Below are 22,073 nucleotides of genomic sequence, written 5' to 3' on the forward strand. Positions count from 1 at the left end.
GATTGCTTGAGGGACATATGTAATGGCCAGACCATTTCATTTGGGATTGGTGAAGGATTTGTCAGGCCTCTCTCTGCCTGGTATTGCTTCTGTCCCCTTCCTTCCACAAGTGTTGATCCCTACTCAACACTCTGCTCATCAAATTCCATCCCTGCATCTGCTGGGACTTAGAATTTAGCCTTTCATACTGTCCCTTTTCTCTTTCCTGTCACCAAGACTAACAACATAATTGTGGGGCCCAGTGCAAAATGAAAATGCTGGACCCCTTGTTCAAAAGGCAGGAAAAAAAAGTGCTGTTAAAAGTACTAAAATAGGGGCAGCCCAGTGGCATAGTGGTTATGTTCACATGCACTGCTTTGGCAGCCCGGGGTTTGCAGATTTGGATTCTGGGTGTGGACCTACACACCACTCTTCAAGCCATGCTGTGGTGGCCCCCCTCATACAACATAGAGAAAGATTGGCACAGATGTTAGCTCAGTGACCATCTTCCTCAAGCAAAAAGAGGATGATTGGCAACAGATGTTAGTGCAGGGCCAGTCTTCCTTACCAAAAAAAGAATAAGTCCTAAAATAGAAACTTCCTTTCTTCAGCAGTCTATCTTGATTTTTCATAGTGTTTTTAATTTGCTATTTAGTGTTGTTCTAAGTAAAAAAATGTTGTTACTAGCACAAGTTTACCAGTGATCTTTATGTTACAGGTAGCCCTATCTTTCCCTTTCCTTCTGTGTCACCATTTTCAGCATAATACAGAGAAGTGACGTGAGGATAGGCTATGATAGGAATATGAAAGGATATGATAGGAATCCTTGGTCATTTGTGTCTCTTAGCACACCATTTCTGTCGTTCTGCATTTGCAGCAAGTTTTGGTTTGAAAGGAAAGTGTGGCCTCTGTTGGGAGGGAGATCCTGCATTACCCCTTCCCCTAGCTTACTCAGTTATAGATGTAACACACTTGCTTTGTACTCACTCTTACTGAACTCCCACATGTCATGAATCTACTGGAATTCTGTGCTCATGGGACATCTCTAACACTGCATGCAAATGGAAAGGCAAAGAATCACAGACACACAGATTGCGTGTATCTCCTTTGCTCACAGGCATGCTCCTTTTGTCCTGCTGGACTTCACTTACAACATGCAAATTCAAAATAAAATTATTAGGAATTTTAAGACAGTGACAACTGAGTTAAACCAAGTCTTATGCTTCTGAGTGCCAGATTCCGTGCGACTGTATAGGTTGCACGCCCTTAAAGCTGGACCTGCCTAATACAACTGTCCTGATTAAATCTGATTCTCTTCTCTCTTCTTTGATTTCTCCATCACCCACCTTCACATCCAGCAATACCTGGAAAGGAGAGGGAGAGTTAAATACCAGGGTACTATGGGCTGCGGGAGCATGTGAATTGAAATGTAGCCCTATGCAAAGAGACTGATAACCTCCTATCTCATCCCCAGGCCACAGGCCTGATTTCTTTCCCTGCTCTCACTGAGCTCTGAAAGCTTCCTGTCCTGAGTTAGGACACCATGCTGATCTGTATGAGGTCCATTCCAAGTTGTACAGTGATACAAACTATTGCTTCTGGATCACTTATGTCTTCTTTTTCCTAAGTAATTAACTATTTTTCAACATAAAAATTTCTCTGTTTGTCTCCTTCTCTGTTTCTGTATGCCCCCCCCATATATATGTATACACACACACACACACATACACACACCTACACACACATGCATTTCTGATTGCATAAGAAATCATGTTCATTGTAAAATAATTCAAAATGCAGAATAAAGACAAAAAAATGAAATAATTTTTAATCTCATCATTCATGTATAATAACTGGGTACATTTTGGTTTATATGCTTTCAGGCTTTTTTTATTTACATGAACTATGTTTTTATAAAGTAAGCCCTTACTATATGAACTATTTTGTAGCTTATTTTTTTGCTTAACATTATATTGTGAATTTATTTCCAAACCAATAAACACAAACTGAGTAATCATTTTTAATACCTAATAATATGTCATTTTATTGATATGTCCTAATTTATTTAACTAGTCCCTTATTGATAGACAAATAGGTTGGTTACAATATTTGGCTATTATAAATAGTACTCCAGAATGTATCCTTATATGTATATCTATTGTTATTATTATCGTCATCATTGTCTGTTTAATGCCTTTGGCTAAAACTTAGAAGTGAAACTGCTGGGTGATGTATAACTCTTTATTCTCAAATTTTAACTTATATAACAACCTCTTAGACGTTACAGATGTTAGTGAAATATTAAGATAAATAAGAATCCATGTTTTTGACCCACCATCTTTGCCATAAAACTGTCCCTACTGCAGTGATCTCCACATCGACTTGGTGGCAGCAGCCCAACTAGTGGAAAACACTTGTTCTTATCCTTTAGAATAACCCAATCGTCAGCTTCTGATTTCCCACTTACTATGGTCCAGCAGTGTACCACTGAAAACCAATTAAAACCAATGGAGACTGGAACAGCTGACTGAACCAAAACTTTAACCTCTGATTCAAATCCATGTTCATTCATTCTTTTTGTACGACATGCTTGCACTGTATTTTTCAGATGTATTTCAATTTTTTTTGTGGAGTTCCAGACATACTTTACTCAGGATTATGCACAAACAGCGTGGATCCATTCCATTGTAGACTGTATGACCATGCTCTGTGGTGAGTATCACTTATCAGGGATAGACAATTACTGGCTACTCTTGAACTGTACATGACAGTGACCTTCCACTGCCTTTGATTACCAGTTTTTCTAAGTAGAAGGATATGGTAAAAATTGGCCAAGACTATATAGAAAGAAAAGAGCAATCCTACCTTCAGCCAAACCCAACGAGATGTGTTCTTGGAATTAATAATCTTGGCTGAAGTCAGATGGAACAGGTAGTTAATACACTCAAAATGGCACATAACATTTGGTTCTTGCATATAGGGATAGGATGCTGGGCATCAGAGGATGTGTCCTGATTTTGGAAGCAGTTAACTATACAGGATGTGCTTGGCTTCTTTCTTCTGAATGCTGTGGTCCCCTTATTCTCCAGTCATGTAAACAGTCATTGTACAGCACCGTGAGCCATTTCTATATGATCTCTTTAAATGAGTGCCAACAATATGTGCATTGCATCTCAAGTCTTGTTTTCATTCTGTTCTCTTCCCAGAGGGTTCAGAATTTGGCTCATGGATTTAATTGTTTTTCATGCATAAATCTTCATTCTTAGAGAAGTATTGGGGAAGGATAGGATGGTGCAATCACGAGATAAGCACATTTCACCGTGGCTATAATGTCATTCAAGAAACTCTAACGGTGCTATATAGGGTATAAAGAATGTTCTCAAAATTCAGGGAATGTCTCATTCCATCTATATAGTAGAGGAAACTAAACTTGAGATTTTTCTTTCTATAAATCTCAAACAGAAGTTATTAAATTAGTGTCTTAGAGAGTTTCTGAGACTGAGTCTAACTGAAATGCTCCTTTCGCTTAGATGAATCCTGAGTATTTTAGAAAACTATTATCTTCTTAGGCCATGTCTTGGTGGCAAAAGGGAAATATTTAGTATATTATGTAGTAACTCATAAATAATGTCATCTGATTCCATTCTAGGTACTGATTCGTACTTATTTTTTAGAAAAAAATGTACATACTCAGCAATCAGTTGAATTGTGCTGAAATGTATTACCTTGGTTGAGAGGAATTTGAGAGCAATTCTAGGACTAAAAGCAGGTTTCATGAGAAGGCTAAGTTGACTCTTCCTATGGGTAACACTGGAAGGTTGTAAGGGATTTTTCTTTTTTTCTCCAGTAGGACAATCACTTGGTGTTCAGGGTCACATGATTAGTCACAGCCTTTTATATGAGCCCTCCAAGAGAGCCACGTCTGTCTTTCTCAGAGGCTATAGGTGGCTCATGTCCCTCACTGCTATCTTCTGGAGAATATTTATAATCCCCCAAAGAGGGAGAAATGGCCTTCACTGAGCAATATGGTCACAATGATCATGTGAGCCATTGAGCTAAAGCAGGGTTGTCTTAGATGCAGCATATTTAAATTCCATGCAAGGGCTTGAAGCCTGTTGTACCCAATTACCACAGACCCACTCTCTCAGCTGGCAACGTTAATTGAGTTCAGAGTACGGACAAGAGGCTGCAGAATCACATCTAGGACACCCACTGGGGACATAACTGCCCTATGATGAACAGAGAAGTGAACATTTTTCATTGAGTTTGGTGTAAATTTTGTCACTTTCCAATAACCAAGCAGCAGCAGCCTGGAGAATTAGATACATTTTCAGGAGGTTTGTTCATTGCTATTATCTAGCGGTTATAGACACAGCCAGCCACTGTTTTAACTACACAGGAGACATCAGGCTGATGATTGATTCTATTATGTACATTTGAGTCAGGCCCCAATTTCAACCTGATCAATACAAAAAATTATACTTAACGGATACCCAGAGAATTGGCTCTTCTGATCTAGTTACTAAGAGTACTGATGCCAGCATTAATTGTTCCTTAGAAAGAAATTGACATGCTTTCCCCATCCATCACCCCTGCCATAACTCTGGGAGACCCGAGGAGCCAGAGTAACAGGGTAAAGTAACCCAGCACTGGGTGTCAGGTGCCCTGAGCTATACTTCTTGGTGATCTTGGGTATGTCATATTCGCCTGAACTTAATTCTCCTTGGCCTCTTTCAGCTTTAATTAATATTTTATAAACCTGGAAGTTGGCACAATTCTGACACATTGTTAAACCACAAATAGAGTGAGGCCAACCAAAATGTCACCATGGGTGTGAAGCATTTTTCTGGACTTTTTGGGCTTTGATTTCTCATCCACAGGGTTTCCTAAAGCCTGAAAGCGGAGGCAGATTGCAGAATTTGTCTATGATCTATCTCCCTGGCCTTTTCCTGCATAACACTGCTAGTTACACAGTGTTGCCCACTCTCCTTCTCCACCATTTGACTGTCATACTTATTGCTAAAGTGCATGATCAATACTATACGAAACATACAAGGCACATCTCTGTGCAAGTGACAAGTAGTTTAAATAAGGAGTTGATTGACTGTTTAAAATATGCCCCATTGTCCTGGGATTATGACTCTAATAGAATGGAGAAGTGCAATGAGCACTGAAATATACAAGTCAGGAGACTTGATCCTAATTCCAGCTTTGCTATTTGTTCTCTTTGTGACCATGGACAATCATTTCCTCTCTCCTCAGTTTCCAAATCTGTAGAATGAGCGGGGTGGGCTCAGTGCTTTAAAAGTCATTCATTCTCTGCTCTGCCAATGCAACAACACAGCGTTTTCACAGTGACCTCAAGGTCTTTCTGTTGAACCTATTTATTATTGTTTTTGAAGCTCCTCTTGGGAGTGTTGTCAGTAACCATTTATCCTGTCAAGTGGGAATCATGCTGGGTGGCTTGCTTGCATCTACTGGTCTCATCCTGGGCTCATTTGCCACCAGTCTGAAGCATCTCTACCTCACTCTGGGAGTTGTTACAGGTAAGGGCACTTTGTACCACTCGTCTCACCCCCACCCTATTTAGGGGCTGTCAAGTACATTAACAGAACAATAATTCATAAAATATTCATTTTGTTAGATGCATAATTTAGCTGACCTAGCTTTTGTCTGCCTCCCTAGCAGTTAAACAAAACAGCTTGAAATGTAATTGATTGTACTACTGTAATGAAAATGCATCACCACTTTAACTCACCCACATGACAAAAGTAACTGCTGGGTTTCGCTTGGGCAGCAGTGTATGACTGAGATCCTTTACTCAGAAGCAATGAGATATTAGCCAGGGCAACATAAATTTCAGCAGTGATCATTCTTCTAACATCTTTGCCAAGACATTAAAATACTATCTGTGGTCGACCTGAGTTGCCCAAGCTTTGTAATGGATATCATTGTCCAATAAATAGGAGTTTACAATTTAAAAAAGAATACCTCTTGTTGTGAATATTCCTTATATTACACATTCTCTCTCAATATTATGGAAGTATACTTTAGAGAATCATAATGAATCCTGTAGAAAGAGAAGCAGCATACGTGCATTCCATAAATCACACTTACGGGGACTGCATAGGATCAAAGTGGGGTTGGTTGGTAAAACTGGAGTAGCAGTTTGCCCCATCACTCAGAGGGGTGTGAAGATTAGCACTAGCTCATGTCCAGGCACTAAGCCATAGGGGTAGCATGATTAGGCCAATAAAGGATATAATCTCATAGTGACACTAAACATCTAGCTCTGTCAGCTGAAAAAGGCATCTGTCCCATGTCACCCAAAGAGCCCGACTGCTAGAGAGTCCAATCATCCCAGTTTACCAGGGACTGTCCTGGTATTGGCCCTGAGAGTCTCACATCTGGAAACCCCTCAGTCCAGGCAAATTGGGATCATTGGTCACCTTGCACTGCAGGCGGAAACAGGAGCCGCAGGTAGTTCTTCTTTTCCTTCCTTGACATTTAGATGCCACGAATTCCAGGTTTAAAGCCCTGCGAATTTTCTTGACTTAAAAGGAATAGAAAACTGAAAACCTTTAAGAGGCTTTCTGCTGACTTTAAGGGATATTTTCAGGGTGCCATGTGCGCATGCTATGCTTATGTATAGAATTGACACAGTGTTTCCCAATTATGTGCAATTACTCTGGAACTTTCATGGGGTCATATATGCTATTTAAACCCCAAATCTAGATGATCAGAATTGTGTCTTCACAGGTAGGGAAGGGTTGAGGTAATTCTCTGGATAATTTAAGTTAAAGAGAGGTATTGGTTGGGAGAATAAGTTTCTTAGGTCAGCATTAACATGATTTTCTAGTTAATTCAAATATAGTTTGTATAATAGTTTTTAAGTTCTTCATTTCTTTTTGTTTAAAAATTTATATTTCCTTAAAATTTTTCTTCCCGAAAAGAAAGTCATATATATGCTACACTTTCCAAATTGTGGATGATTGGTGAGGGAAGACATTTTCAGGTTGATGTAGAAAACAGTTTTAAAAGGCTTTAACAGAAGGTCAGATTCTCTTTAAACCAGATAATTTTATTCTGGGCTATTTTCTTTCCCTGGCTGTTCACAGTGTACCACCTCTCATGGAGTTCTCTTTATCCCCAGGTCTTGGATTTGCACTTTGTTACTCCCCAGCTATTGCCATGGTTGGCAAGTATTTCAGCAGACGGAAAGCCCTTGCTTATGGGATCGCCATGTCGGGAAGTGGCATTGGCACCTTCGTCCTGGCTCCTGTGGTTCAGCTCCTTATCGAACAGTTTTCCTGGAGGGGAGCATTACTCATTCTTGGGGGCTTCGTTTTGAATCTCTGTGTTTGCGGTGCCTTGATGCGGCCAATTACTCTTAAAGAGGACCATACAACTCCAGAGCAGAACCATGTCTGTAGAACTCAGACACGAGACTTTAAGAGAGTGTCTCCTTGTTCAATTTTGACCAACAAATGGGTGCAGACCTGCCTTTGCTGCTCTTTGCAGCAGGAATACAGTTTTTTACTGATGTCAGACTTTGTTGTGTTAGCCGTCTCTGTTCTGTTTATGGCTTATGGCTGCAGCCCTCTCTTTGTGTACTTGGTGCCTTATGCTTTGAGTGTTGGAGTGAGTCACCAGCAAGCTGCTTTTCTTATGTCCATTCTTGGGGTGATTGACATTATTGGCAATATCACATTTGGATGGCTCACCGACAGAAGGTAAAATCTGTGAAACCACAATTGGTTCCCCACTAGGGGACTTGAAGTTTTGAGTTTCCCCTCATCCCCTTACCCTGTAGAATACCTAGGTCTGAATAATAACAAGTTTTCAATATCTGAAGGCAAGTCCCTTGCTGGTTCTTCTAGTCAGAGATCAGCAGGGTTTTTCTGTAAAGGGATAGAGGTAATTATTTTTGGCTTTGTGGGCCATGTGATCACAACTACCCAACTTTGCTGTTGTAGCACAAAAGCAGCCATAGACAATATGTGAACAAATGAGAATGGCTATGTTCCAATAAGACTTTATTTATGGACACTGAAATTTGAATTTCTCATGTAATTTTCACATCACAAAATATTATTGTTATTTTGATTTTTTTCCAACCATTCTAAAATGGAAAAACCATTCTTAGTTCACAGATAGTACAAAAAACAGATGGTGGGCCAGATTTGGCTATAATTTACCAACCCCTGTTCTAGATGGTTTAAGGATGATGGGTGTGTCTAAACTGTAGAAGCCTAGGGTAAGTACAAGTTCTGGTGACAAATTTAATTTCATCATAAGTTGAGTCAGTCCTCGGGTAAGATGACTTCTGGCTGGGTGTTGTGGTGTTAGTTTGTTTTGAACTATCTCAGAGACTGGCTGGCAATGGAGAGAGGAGCAGAATTCAGTCCAAGCAGAAGGATTGGGTATAGTAATAACATATTATCTTTAGCCACATATTTATGTTTGACACTGCATATAGCAAATGCTTCATTATAATTTTAGGCTTAGAAACCAAAGTTATAAGAAATCTACTGAGTAGTTTCTTCAGTTAACGCTTACCTCTTTGGATTGAGGAGAGAAAGTCACTCATATTCTCCTAAATGATGGACTCGTCACACTTGATCTATGACCTGGGAGAGCTATCATTGTGTGGCTTCTCACACATTATGTCTTTGGTAATTAATCAGGATCCAACTGCCATTCTCCAGTGTTATGAATACAATATTAAGGGTTAATTCCACCCTTGGCTAAAGAAGAAATGGGAGAGCAAGAGCTTCTATCTTTACAATCAAATAACTCAACAAGAAGCAGCCTGGTGTAGGTCCGATAGAGGGATCTCTAGTCTGAGATATATAAAACCTAAGTTCTTGGGCTGGCTCTGCCCCTTATTACCCCTGTGACCTAGGGAAAATCTCCTAACCCTCAGATCCTCAAAGGTGTTCATCTACAAAATAGGCCAGAGCAATGTTTGCCGTTGACCTCATAGCATTCTGAGACTGGGTGGAAAATGTTTGTAAAGCATAAACTGCTGGTGCAAGACCCTCATAATCTCTGGAAAATCATTTTAATGTCTTCATATTTCAGCTTCTCCTTTATTTAACCACTTGGGTTATTGAGCTTCTATCATGTACCAGATGCCAATGGATAATATATCTGAAAGTATCTAATATGGTAGACTGCTAGAAATTATTCGTCTCTACATGTTATTTTACGACTATCTTTAGAGTAACTCTGTGAGATAGACAACCTTCTCATTTTATAGATAAAGAAAAAGAGGTTAGAGTTAGGCAGTTAGTAGATGATAGAACTGGATTCAAACTTCTACCTTTCTAATTTGAGAGCATATATTGCTTTCTACCACACCATGTTTCCTGGGGAGATAAATTCTTGCATTTGTGTATACCAAAAGGAAGATAGGCAGACAACATAGATACACAATGGGGACGCCATCTCTATAAATAACTGCAATTCTTATTTCTGCATGGTCATGGTTCTAAAGCTCTTTGATAGAACCTGTACATACTGCACTCATTCTTGTTCTTCAAATCCACAGGTGTCTGAAGAATTACCGGTATGTTTGCTACCTCTTTGCCGTGGGACTAGATGGGCTCTGCTATCTTTGCCTCCCAATGCTTCAAAGTCTTCCCCTGCTCGTGCCTTTCTCTTGTACCTTTGGCTACTTTGATGGTGCCTATGTGACTTTGATTCCAGTAGTGACTGCAGAAATAGTGGGGACTACATCTTTGTCATCAGCGCTTGGTGTGGTGTACTTCCTTCATGCAGTGCCATACTTGGTGAGCCCACCCATCGCAGGTAAGTTTCTAGAGAAACCCCCAACCTCTTCCCTTTGTCATATGGACAATGGAATAGAACAGCTGTTCAGACTTATAATTGGGTACATTCAGAGGGATGTCTGGCAGGAGTACAGGATTCCAATAGGGGACAGTGGGTGGTGAAGCTGAAATAATAAGTGGGAGTGTCATCATGGAGTGTCTTGAGTGGCAGCCAAAGGAGCTAGAGCCCTATATTCTTCAGAGACTATGGATAGTATTGCAGTTTTTGTGCAAAAGGGTAATATTATTATTGCACAAAGGGCATAATCTGCTCACTGCAAGACAAAAGCCAATCTCAAGAGGCAAGATGGTGGCCAAGAAAGGGCATTTTATTACAGCTTGTTAGCAAGAGGGAAGATGGCCAACTAATGTCCAAAATAACCATCTTAAGGGGGGCAAAGAATCTTGAAGCAGTTATATAGGCCAATGGGTTACAGGGGAGGGGTTTAGGAATCTTGACCCTCTGGTGTTACAGATTGGGAGTTGCCACACCAGATCTTTCAGTTTTCATTGATGATGGCTATCAGCATAGACCCTCTTTGGGGGGTCATCACATTCCTAAGGATCTCGAAAGAACAAAGTTATAATCTTAAAACAACTGGGAAGTATATGCACTAGCAGGGGTCATAACATCTAAAGAACAGGTGGATCTCCTGGAGGCTGCAAATCCAGGTGGGTTAGCTAGTCAGAGGTCATTCAAAGTTATGACGTGGTCTCTTTTCTACAATGTGGCTTCACTTATGTCAACCTTGTGTTGAGCGAGTTTCAATATGGTAAAAAGTGTATTTTAGAAAATGTGATCTAGCAATTGATCTGCTACTTTAGGGGAGAAGCAGTCAGGATTCCATTCTAATAGTTCAGGAGTGAACTGATAAAGTCCTAAACTAGGGCAGCTGCAGCACAAATGGAAATGAGCTCTAGGGGCAAGGAGGACGTTTTGGGAAAAAATATCAACTGAATTTAGCATATGGAGGTGAAGGAGGGGAAAACGTCAAAGATAACTTAGAAAATAATGGCAAGGTTGAAAAGAATAAGGAAGTTGGAGAAAGTGGCTTTGCCAGAAAAATAATGAATATAATGTTTGGACATATTCAGCTATCTGAAATACCCAATAAAATGCCCAATAGAACTTTAGAGGGAGGCCAGATTTGGATATACAGATTTTGGAATCATTGAGATAAAGCATCTAGAATGTTTTGTAAACTGTAAAATGCTATAGAAATTTAAAGCTTGATTAAACGAGTAATTCAACAAATATCTATTGCTTGTGTACACCAGCATTGTACTTGGTGCTGTCCGTAGAGCAGCAAACAGGTCAGAACCCACCCCTCCTTCCTGGAGTATGTGGTCTAGTCCGGTGTCTCTCAGGTGGTGGGACCACCTGCATCAAAATCTGCTGGAACCTTTGTTAAAATGCAGTTTCCTTGACCATTCTGCTGTGATTTGAATTTCGGGGGGTGACTTCCAGCAATCTGCATTCTCAACCAGCCGTCTTGTGATACGGATGCACACTAAAGGTTGACAATAACTGGTCCAGATTATTACCTGCCTCAATTAAAACCAAGAGAGACAAGAAGGTCTCTAAAGACAGGCAAAAGAGAAATGAGCCAAACATTTGCCTGGAAGGAAGGAAAGGAACTTTTTGAAGAGGCAGATTTCTGCTTTAGCTGCTGTTGGGATTAGACAGTTCAGGGTTATTTCTAAACCCCAGCATTTGCTGAAACAGCAAACTAGGGGAAACTGGGGCTGCCTGACGGCTGCTGATGAAAATTCCTGGTCAGTTTAAACTCATGATATAGGACTACATGTTTAGTGCTTCATTTTTGGAAACTGCCCCCAAAATGTTCCAACATCCTCCCTCCATAGCTAATTTTTGTGTTTAGGAGCAGTGTAATTCTGTTAAAAAGTCATAGGACATAAATGTAATTGGGATTCCTCGATCCTTTTTTCAATCCATGGCCTTCATTTGGCAAAGCAGACATTATACTCACTGCTAGGTATTAGAGGATTAGGGTATAAGTTAATACTTCTCTTATTTAATTAGCTCTAAAATGAAGACTCTACTCAGTCTCTTCTGTTTGGTGCTACAGAAATGCAGAAGTAAATTACATGATAACTAAAATATTTGAGAGTAGTTTGGATTTCAGGAAACTTTGTGGGGCTTATAACAATTCCTGCATGCCATTTTTGACCAATGGAGTTGAAGAGGGTGAGAGGAGAAATCATATACTTCTCTGGTGGATTTTCCTGGTGTACTGTCTTGGCATATAAATAAAGTTTGAAAGAATTTTTTTAAAACTTTTTAATCACAAAATAAGTGCCTGCCAAGGTCTAATTTTACCCCATTGATTCTCTCATCATTATGGCCCATACTTTGCATATCATATGTCCTGGTTCTCCTCAAAATTTAGAGCTGGAATAGATATTAAGATTAATTTGTTGTGGGGCTGGCCCGGTGGCACAGTATTTAAATGCTCACGTTCTGCTTCAGCAGCCCAGGGTTCACTGGTTTGGATCCCGGGTGTGGACATGGCACCATTTGGCAAGCCATGCTGTGGTAGGCGTCCCACATATAAAGTAGAGGAAGATGGGCATGGATGTTAGCTCAGGGCCAGTCTTCCTCAGCAAAAAGAGGAGGATTGGCAGCAGATGTTAGCTCAGGGCTAATCTTCCTCAAAAAAAAAAAAAAAAGATTAATTTGTTGCAACAAGAGATAAAGGAAAAAAAGCTGTGATTACAGAATTATGCCTTGTGAAGTCTGCATTTGCAACTTCTAAGATGGCCCAAACTTGTGATTTTCGAGGGCACAATGACTGGATTCAATTGAAAATTTGAATTCTGCTTTATCCAGAAGCATGTTATGTCATTCAAGATCGACAGTATACGGGTGCTGGGAATACTATTAGCCTTCTGGATGATTATATTCTCTTAACTTCCTAGATAAATGATCCCAATGTCAATAATTTGAATGATGCTATTTTTATCTTCTCTACCATATTTCATGGGATTAATAATAACTAATATTTATTGTATGATTACTAAGACTGTGACACTCCTCCAAGCATTTTACAAAATAACAACAATCCATTTTAGAAGTTTCTCTAGAAAAATAAAATGTATTTTTCAGTTGCTGCACAATATTTTTAAGAGAGGTGCTTTTTGTGTCAAAATCGTAATGGTGGTACTAGCAATCTACTGTTATTATCCTTACAAATTATTAGATTTGAGAGTAGGTACATAATTGAATTTTCAACTCAACAATATAATTTTGCTGTTGTTTGTTCCAGGCTGGCTTGTAGATGCGACTGGCAGCTACACTGCAGCATTTCTTCTCTGTGGATTTTCAATGATATTTAGTTCTGTGTTGCTTGGCTTTGCTAGACTTGTAAAGAAGATGAGAAAAACCCAGCTGCGGTTCCTTGCCAAAGAATCTGATCCCAAGCTGCAGCTGTGGACCAATGGATCGGTGGCTTATTCTGTAGCAAGAGGATTAGATCAGAAAGATGAGGGGTCTGTGGCTATGGCAGTGCCTGGTTACAACCCCACATGACCAACAGCCTTGAGCCTGGGCACCTTCAGGTCTGAGAGAGGTGGGACCACTGGATTGTACAAGTTTTTAAAGCATTTTATTTTGGCAGAAGCATTGCTTTCCGAGGAAATTATTATTATTGTTTTGTTAACATATTTGTAGGGGAAAACAGAAAATAACAAAGCAAATTGGACTGGCTCAGAGTTTTCTCATTTGAGATTTGTACTCAAAATTGAACTCACATCTTTCAGGCAATAAGCATCACTCCACAGAGAATGTTAGGCGATAGCTGATATAATTTTCTGTAATTAGGGGTAATTTCAAGACATGACCAAAACAGATGCCACTGGGCAGCAGCTTTGTCTCAAACTCTCTGCCCCTCCATCCTCCCTTCTCAGTTAGAAGGTAAAAAGAAACATTGGTGTGTAGGTTTGCTTATTTTGTGCTGTTTGGAGAAGGGGAGTCTGCAATAATTGTTGCCTTTTCAAGAATAAAAAGTATTCTTCAACAACCCTATTTAAAGTCCTAATGAGAAACTCCACTATGAAAAAGCTTTGCCATCGTCATCTTCCACCACCACTGAAAGCTCTTTGCATAAGACTGAGGCTCATCTTTGACAAGGGGCTCACCTCTATCACATACAATACTTACTCTAAATTTATCAGGACACACCAAATCACAGGGCAATTTCTAAATCTTACCTGAAATGTTAACACCAACACTTCCCTGTTTTTCTTTAGAAATAAAGCTTTTATTTAAATTGCAGACACATTCCTGTTAGGAACAGAAAAATGTTGGCAGTATTCCAACTGGGCAGAAATTGAATTCTTGAATCAGCAGGTCTCTGATTAGAGTTTTCTTTTCAGCTCAGATACTTAGGTTCATCATTACCCAAAACAGGACTTGGAGTTTTGCCTGAAAAATATTATTCTAGAGATGTTCTAAAGGTGAGATTCTTTTCTCCCCGTGTTAATTCTTGTTCCAGGGTCCACTCCTCTTCATCTCTTTATGAATAATCACTAGAAACTTGGTGAACTTTTTCATCTGAATGAGAAATCTTCATGGGTTAACCTCAGCATCATAGCACTCTCATAAATTACAGCTTTGGTTAGAGGAGATGGAGGAGAAGGTTAAGAGGACTAGTGGTGTGATGTTTTACAGTTTATAAAACTTTCACCTACCTAACTCATTGGATTAGACTAGTTTACTCAATCCCAACTACTCTACTTTGGTAGAGCAGTATGGTTTCAGATAATTTCCCAGTCTTCAGATTGAAGAGGGAGGGCATGGGGAGAGAAGAGAAAGGCCAGATCCCACAGCCTGTCTCCAACTATTTTAAATCCACAGAATTGCAATTCTGAATGCCAAATCATGTTGCACCTATAAATAGGGGCAAGTTATACAATTGAAAGGAGGGTTTAATTATTCAAAAACTTAAAATCTGAACCTCAAGGAAATATTTTGACCCTGAAGGCTATTTAATCCACTGTCCCCTGGGAGACTTCACAGATGCCCTGCCAGGGGTCCTGAGAGAAAAAACACAGCAATGAGGAAGATCCTGGGTTGACTGAGCATGTCAGCAGAATGTTTGCCTATAAATGGACTATTTCATAAAATTACATAGTCATACATTGCTTTCATTATGAAATACTGACTTGATGTGATGGGAGAATACTGTAATATTTACAGTTGTTTTCCAGAGAGAAATTTCAATGTTACCTGTTATCTTTTTACTTAGTTTGAGAATTTAATTTTGAACCTATTTACTTTGTCATTTTTAAATTTAAAAACAGCATTTGGAAAATATCTGTAAAAAGTCAAAGTTAAAATGAAGTTTTATGTGTTTGGAATAGCACTTTACACTAAATGTCATTTCTTGAATGTTCAAGTCTAAAGATTTTTGGAAATATAAATAGTTATAAATATTCATATACATATTTTTCCTAGTGATGATCACAGCAAAATTTTGTTTATCTAGTTCTGCAGTATAATTTCTCTAAAGTATTATAAGTATTCATGAAAAATAAGCATAGCGATCAGAGCTTTTAAAAATTTGTATAAAATATCTTGGATATTTTGACTTTATACATGCATAAATTTGTATTTTACTTTCCTTTTTGGAGCAGCAGTTTTAGAAAACCAGTAAGGAAAATGTAGATCGTAGAGTCTACTATTGTCATCTACACAAAATTTTACTGTTAAGGTTCCACGTGCCTATACTGTTTATTTCAAAATGGAGGGATTCATGGGAATAATGTATTTTATGGAATCAGAACACAATTGTGGTGGGATGATTCTACATCTTAAATATTTCTTTATAGCACTGCAAGCTCTGCTTTGAAATTGACTGAGTAAAAAAGCGAAAGAAACTATTTAACTTCTGTGGAAACACTGTACCACTGGGCCTTTTTTCAGATTGTGATTTCAACTAATAGATCAGATATTTATGCTAATATTTTCTTATTTCAAAAGCATAATAAAATGAGTTTATAGTCATCTATGGAAAAGCATTTTTCCCCTGCACAAGGGGTTTGGATTGGATGGTGAGTGGGCCCATCTGGATCATGCTAATGTAGCTGGCATATAAAGATGTGGTAAGCAATCAAATAATTTACAAAAACCAAAACCATTTTGAGTACTTCCAATGTGTTAGCCACTGTGCTAAGCGCTTCCTCTGCATTGGCTCATTTAATCCCCGTAATAACCTATATTATCATAATTTTAGAGATGTGGAAACTGAGAGACCAGGTCCCACAGTGAGTGACTCAGTAGCCACTGCACTCCAGTGCCTCTGGTGAAATCCCATCAAACTAGGAAGCTATCTGATGCTTGAGCCTGCCTCCTTCCCTTTGTGCCTACCTGGATCATCTTCTTATGTGGGTTCAAGAAGCCATTTGGAAACAGGCGCTCCCTCGGGCAGATAAAATCCTTTGGATTATGCTTTTTTCTTCCATTTAATATTGATGGGAAGATTCTAGATTGGAAACTTCCAAGAGTTTTCCCAAGAGTTTGGTTCTATCAAGACCACCACTGCCAGACTAAGTGGTTTAATTTGCTGTATGTTGATCCAGGCTTCTCTTTGGGAGCATTTGTGTGTATGTGTGAGGGGAAGTTTGGGAAGCACACTTTGTTCCAAAAGGGAGTTCCACCTTCTACATTACCAAAGTCATGCTTTCTCAGTCAGGTGTTGGGTTCTTTCTGAAGTGCCTGCACCTTTGACCAGTGATGATGAAGATGGTAATGTCTATTTGGCACTCATCTTCCAATAGGTCCACTTCTGCAATTGTTTATTGACATGAAATAATGTGAATTCAAGGTGGATATCTGAGTTTCTCTGCTCATACTTCAAAGTTTGAGCTTTTTTTTTTTTTTTTTAACTCTACCAAACAATAGATTTTTATACTTGTTGCCAAAGCAGCTACCACTGAGAGGTGACTGGGATTTTGTCCCATAGCAGAGAAATATTTGGTGGGGGGAGTGGGAAAATATTAAATAACGATAAAAAGGCTGACATTTAAAACAAAACATTTTGTTATGGAACTTATCAAAGATGTACAAAAGTAGAAAGAAAAGGAACGTGAACCTGACGTACCCATCCCAAAGATCTACAATTATCTATCCATTACCCTCCTCTTTGATGAACCTATTTGACATATATTAACATGTTGATAGGACATGTCTTCCTTCAGCTTTCAAGGAATAACTGAACTTGGCAAGCACAATTTGTTCAGGCTAGCAGAAGGTATGGGTGGTTAGCATCACTTATTAATGGACTACATCATCACTTACAAAGCTAACTGGGGCTTCTTTCTTGCTGTGGGCTTTGGGTGTCTGAATTGCAGGTTAAAACCCTTCCTCCTTCTCCCCCAGTCCCTATGTGATCTATCTACCTGAAGCCTAAGGAATGTCAAATAAGTGAGAAGTGCTTTTGAATTCCTGATGAGAGTGATCATTATTACTCTTACTATAACTCTTAATTATTTAAGTGTCACAGGCCTCTCTGAGGGGTCTGGGACTTAGCATTGGTGTAAAGTTAAATGAAAAGCACTGTATTTTTGTGGAGTTAATGTATGGTCCACTTAAGATTTGAATTGACATTAAAAGGTATTAAAATTAGTATTTGAAAATGCAGTCCTTTTAAAGTATTCCCATAAAATTGTTTCTTTTTTGATTGTAAGTTAGGTCTTTTCCCACTCACAGATGTAATAATGGAAGAATTAGAGGTCCCAGCCTTAGGAAAGGTGAAGACCTATTCTGATTCCTGGAGATCTTGTCTTTACAATTGGGCCCTGAACAGAGTCTGGGTCAGTTTCAGGGCGAGGAAGAAGCCGTGAGCAAGGAAAAGGGATGTGCAGCTACCTGAGGTTCCAGGGGACACCAGAGGCCTCTGGGTCTCTAAATTTGCCCAAGCAGAGATGGAATAATTTGGACATCTTACTCTGACTTCTAAAGTTCAAACAGGGAAGGATAAAGTCTTTTTTAGAATCACAAAAGTTACAGGTCTGTTGTGAGCATGCAGTACCCACATTGGAATATGGCCTACAAGGTCTGCAGGGTGTAGCTCCTACCTAACTTCTAAACTTCATGCTGGGCTACACTCCTCCCACTCACCACACTGCAGCACCCCGTTCTGTAGGTTCCCCAGGTCCTTTTGCGTATGTTGATCCCTCAGTATACCCATTTCTCATCTTTTGGGTCACAGTTTAAATGTCACTTCTCTAAAGAGTGCATCTTTAACCACTGCCCCCATCTAAATTACGTATCCCCACCATCACCATCCACATTACTTGTTCTCATAACACCCTGTTCTTTTCCTTCAAAGAACCTATTTTAATTGTAATTACACATTAATTTGTGTGTTTATTTTAAAATGTCGTCTCCTCCACAAAACCACAAACTTTCCGAGGATAGGGATCACACTGACTTACTCATTACTGAGTCCAATGCCTAACACATAGCAGGCACTCAATAAATACCTGGTGAATGAATAAATGAATGAAAAGAACATTTGAAAAAAAGAATGAAAAAACTTCTGAAGAGAAATGTAACACAGCAAGGATGGGGCTGATTGAAGAGTCAAGTTTGCCTGAAGTTGCCCTTGAATGGATAGAATATGTTAGATGTTCCCAATGCAGCAGGCCTAAATAGGACACCTGGTGAGAAGCATCACATAAATAGCAGGAGCTCCAGAGCATTGAGTATCATGGGGTAGGTTTGGGGAAGGGAATAAAAGTGGCAAAGAGAAGAATTGGTAGAAATATATTAACTATATCTTTTAATTGAGACCTGAATGTAAAAATGATATGACTGTGTTCAATCCAGACAGGCTTAATTAAATAGCTCTTTTGTGCTCAAATGACTGGAAGGCCCAGAGATGGGGCACTGCTCACAAAGGGAGCCCTGGAACATTGGGAAAAGGTGGAACACATATGAATCATGTACAAAAAGATGGAGTTTCAGTTACAGGCACCACACAAGCTGCTTTTACACAAAAACTGTATGCCAGGGTTTGGTCAGGAGCACAAGTCCCTTACTAGCGTCTTTTGTTCAGTCCTATGGCTGCCCTCTTAACTGAGAGGGCATTATTGAAGATTAGCATGCTGGCAACATTTTTGAGTTGGTGAGAGGAGTTAATAAACCAACAACTATTTATTAAGGACCTTATTTGAATCTGGCACCATGTTATGTATGGTGGGGAATTTAAAATACACATACCATTCTCTCCAGGATTTCAAGTTTACTGCCTAATTGGTAAATTGAAACTAAATTCTCACAGGTGAGACCACCACCATGAAGTTGTTCAACGCTGACCTGAGGCTAAGCGCACTGCAAACTCTGGGGATTAGGAGAGGAAGAATTCATTATGGGCTGGTGAAATTTGAGGTGGTTCTGAGGAACCCAGGTATGGGATTGAATGGGTTAGAATCAGCCTCTACTCTTTTCAGAGGAAGAAGCTGGGAGTAGGGGAAAGGGATGTGGGGCAGCCGCTTCATGTGGCTACCTGAGGTCCCAGCAGATACCTAAGGCCAATACAGAACCAAACACAAGTTGACACTAATAAGTGTTCTGGAGCAGGCATCCATAAGGGTGTCTGGGACTTTTGGGGTTGCTGGGATTTGGAGTTGCATTTGGCTTCTCTAAATTGAAAACAGAAACTTTCAGGGCACGGGGTTATACTTCGGTATTCATCTCTCAACTCTAAAAAGGAATCATTTGTAAGTTTAAAGAGTCCAGAGCTTTGGAGAACTTTTTTTTAAATTGACATATTATGCAGCACTGCCATCTGCTGGAATTAGTGAGACTGCTTCCCAAAAGCAGGTGACACCTCCAATTATTTTTCAAGTGGACAAGGCCAGCCTTAGGACAAACATTAAAGTTTGCTATTGTTTCTTTCTCTTCCTGCCCCCAGTGCCTGTTCATTACCCATCCCACATTTATCCTCTTCCTCTTGCAAGTATAAATATAGGATAAAGATGCTGTGTTGTATTTTTCAGCATTTTGATTGCCTTAGTCAGTTCTCTATGTGGAGTATCAAAGTTAATATGAATGATGATTTTGATTGGCTAGACTAAGGATAGTTATTGGTAAATTTTAATGTAAAAAAATTTTCTTCGGAGTCCTCTGCCTTCTTTGGGAACCCAGATTGTCATTTTGGGTCCCATTCTTGGTCCCTTATTAATGTGTTAATTGATTTGATATGAATTGATAAAAACTTAAAGTGTAAGACACAGAATCTCAAACACATATTAGAGGTCAAATTTTGAGAAATGTTGAAATAAAATGATATAGAGAATTTGGAATTTGGAAATATAAAATTTGGAAATATAAAACATCATGCTTATTATAGCGTACACAAATTATAATAGGTTTAGTGATTGAATTTACTTTAAAATGTGTAATTCCTGTGAAATTGTAAGGGGATGCTTTTTATTTATAACAACAATTGCCTTCAAAGGAGAGTGTATTGTGTTAAAATGAAAGACCCTTTTGTTGAACTAAGCAACTTGATGAATTTGGTTATGTATAAGTGAGTCTGTGGCTGAGTATGAAGATAAGCGTTGGAGAGGGGCCGGCCCAGTGGCGCAGTGGTTAGGTTCGCACCTTCTGCTTCTCAGTGGCCCGGGGTTCACCAGTTCAGATGCCGGGTGCAGACTTGGTACTGCTTGGCAAAAGCCATGCTGTGGTAGGCGTCCCACATATAAAGTAAAGGAAGATGGGCATGGATGTTAGCTCAGGGCCAGTCTTCCTCAGCAAAAAGAGGAAGATTGGCAGTAGTTAGCTCAGGGCTGATCTTCCTCAAAAAAAAAGAGTTGGAGAGAACTGAATTGCTCTGTTTAAGGAAAATAGAGGAATTGTTTCTTATTTCAGAGAGAGAAGAGTAGAGTTAGGGAAAGAGGTAAAGCCCAGAATCATGGAAAGAGGCAGGAATATCAAGAAATGGTTGAGGATCGGGGCCAGCCTGTGGCCGAGTGGTTGAGTTTGCGTGCTCCACTTTGGAAGCCCCCAGTTTGGCTGTTCTGGATCCTGGATGTGGACATGGCACTGATCATCCAGCCATGCTGAGGCGGCATCCCCCATAGCACAACCAGAGGCACTCACAACTAGAATATACAACTATGTACTGTGGGGCTTTGGGGAGAAGAAAATAAAAAGAATAAAAGTAATGTCAGGTCAGGTGCCAATCTTTAAAAAAAAAAAAAAGAAATGGTTGAGAATCTACTTTCCTTCTTTCTTTTCTTTCTTTCTTTCTCCTCTCCCCTTTCCCTCCCTCCTTCTATGCTCTGTCTTGCTGTCTTTCAAAAAAAAAAAAAACAAAACAGGGATTATCTAATATTAATTTTTAAGTTATAGATTCTTCTCTCCTGAAACCTTCTCAATAAAGGGTTTTTATATACAAATGATATGTAAGTGGTTTTTATTTTTGGTGTTTGTTTAGGTTTTATGTTTGTTGTTGTTTGTTTTGGTGAGATTGAAACCTAAGGTTGCTGGAGTTAATGTGGATGGAAAAGGGAAAGCATGTGAAGAGAGGTGAAGCTACTCTTAAACTAAATTACTATTCAATGGAATTAGGGGCTCAGAGCCACTTTCCAAAGTACATGGCTTGGAGGCTCAAGGCAAACCCAGGGGATACTAAGAGGCAGGTGATCCCAGCCTACTTCTGGTTGTTACATGTGTTACAGCACTCTTCTTAATTACCTTCTTGCGTTGCTCTCCACACTGGGTAAAGGTTCTGACGCTGGTTGGTGTGTGCATGGGAGATGTATCCTTCCTCCCTAGGACAAAGGACTAGGTGTTCTGGCTTGTAATTGTTTATTGGTTCTTCAGCCTTCCAAAGTATGTTTGCTTCCTTTTTTGAGGAATTTATTCCAAATCTCTGATTTCCAATGTCCAACTCTTAAGACAAGCCCCTGCCTTAGATTGAGTCCTCTGATTTCTTAGGTCAGTCTCTCCATGGGTTTCAGAGCAGCATTGAATCCCAGTCAAGTGGCAGCTCATGTGGACAACTAGTTCCCTGTCATAATTCCGTCCAGGGAGTTTTGGAACTCCATGTAAAACAGCATTGAGGAATGTATGATTGTAGAATATCTGAGCTCAGTGTGATCCTCTGTAGCATTCTCCTACAGAATGTGTAAAGATTGGTCCTCTCTTCCCACATCCTTCATTCCAAATTTTAAGACCATTAGAAAATTTAAGACTATTTAGAAAATATTGTATAGTGGTTAAGCACTAGA

The 22,073-nt window shown here is 39.5% G+C and overlaps 1 protein-coding gene across 6 annotated transcripts in view; it reads left to right on the forward strand.

The window, feature by feature from the left end:
• The window catches only part of SLC16A12 (solute carrier family 16 member 12), an 84,917-nt gene extending 69,080 nt beyond the window's left edge, over positions 1–15,837 (forward strand). For 4 of the 6 annotated variants that reach the window (XM_070561654.1, XM_070561646.1, XM_070561672.1 and 1 more), the window contains exons 3-7: positions 2,588–2,691; positions 5,382–5,525; positions 7,133–7,712; positions 9,533–9,792; positions 13,100–15,837. In XM_070561654.1, coding sequence (XP_070417755.1) covers positions 2,588–2,691; positions 5,382–5,525; positions 7,133–7,712; positions 9,533–9,792; positions 13,100–13,362 — 1,351 coding nt within the window. In that variant the 3' untranslated portion in view covers positions 13,363–15,837. The remainder of the gene's footprint in view (positions 1–2,587; positions 2,692–5,381; positions 5,526–7,132; positions 7,713–9,532; positions 9,793–13,099) is intronic. The other 2 variants (XM_070561689.1, XM_070561678.1) reach the window with 1 other exon arrangement.
• Positions 15,838–22,073: the final 6,236 nt, after the last annotated feature.

This window comes from Equus przewalskii, chromosome 1, assembly GCF_037783145.1.
Source record: "Equus przewalskii isolate Varuska chromosome 1, EquPr2, whole genome shotgun sequence".
NCBI classification, from domain to species: domain Eukaryota; kingdom Metazoa; phylum Chordata; class Mammalia; order Perissodactyla; family Equidae; genus Equus; species Equus przewalskii.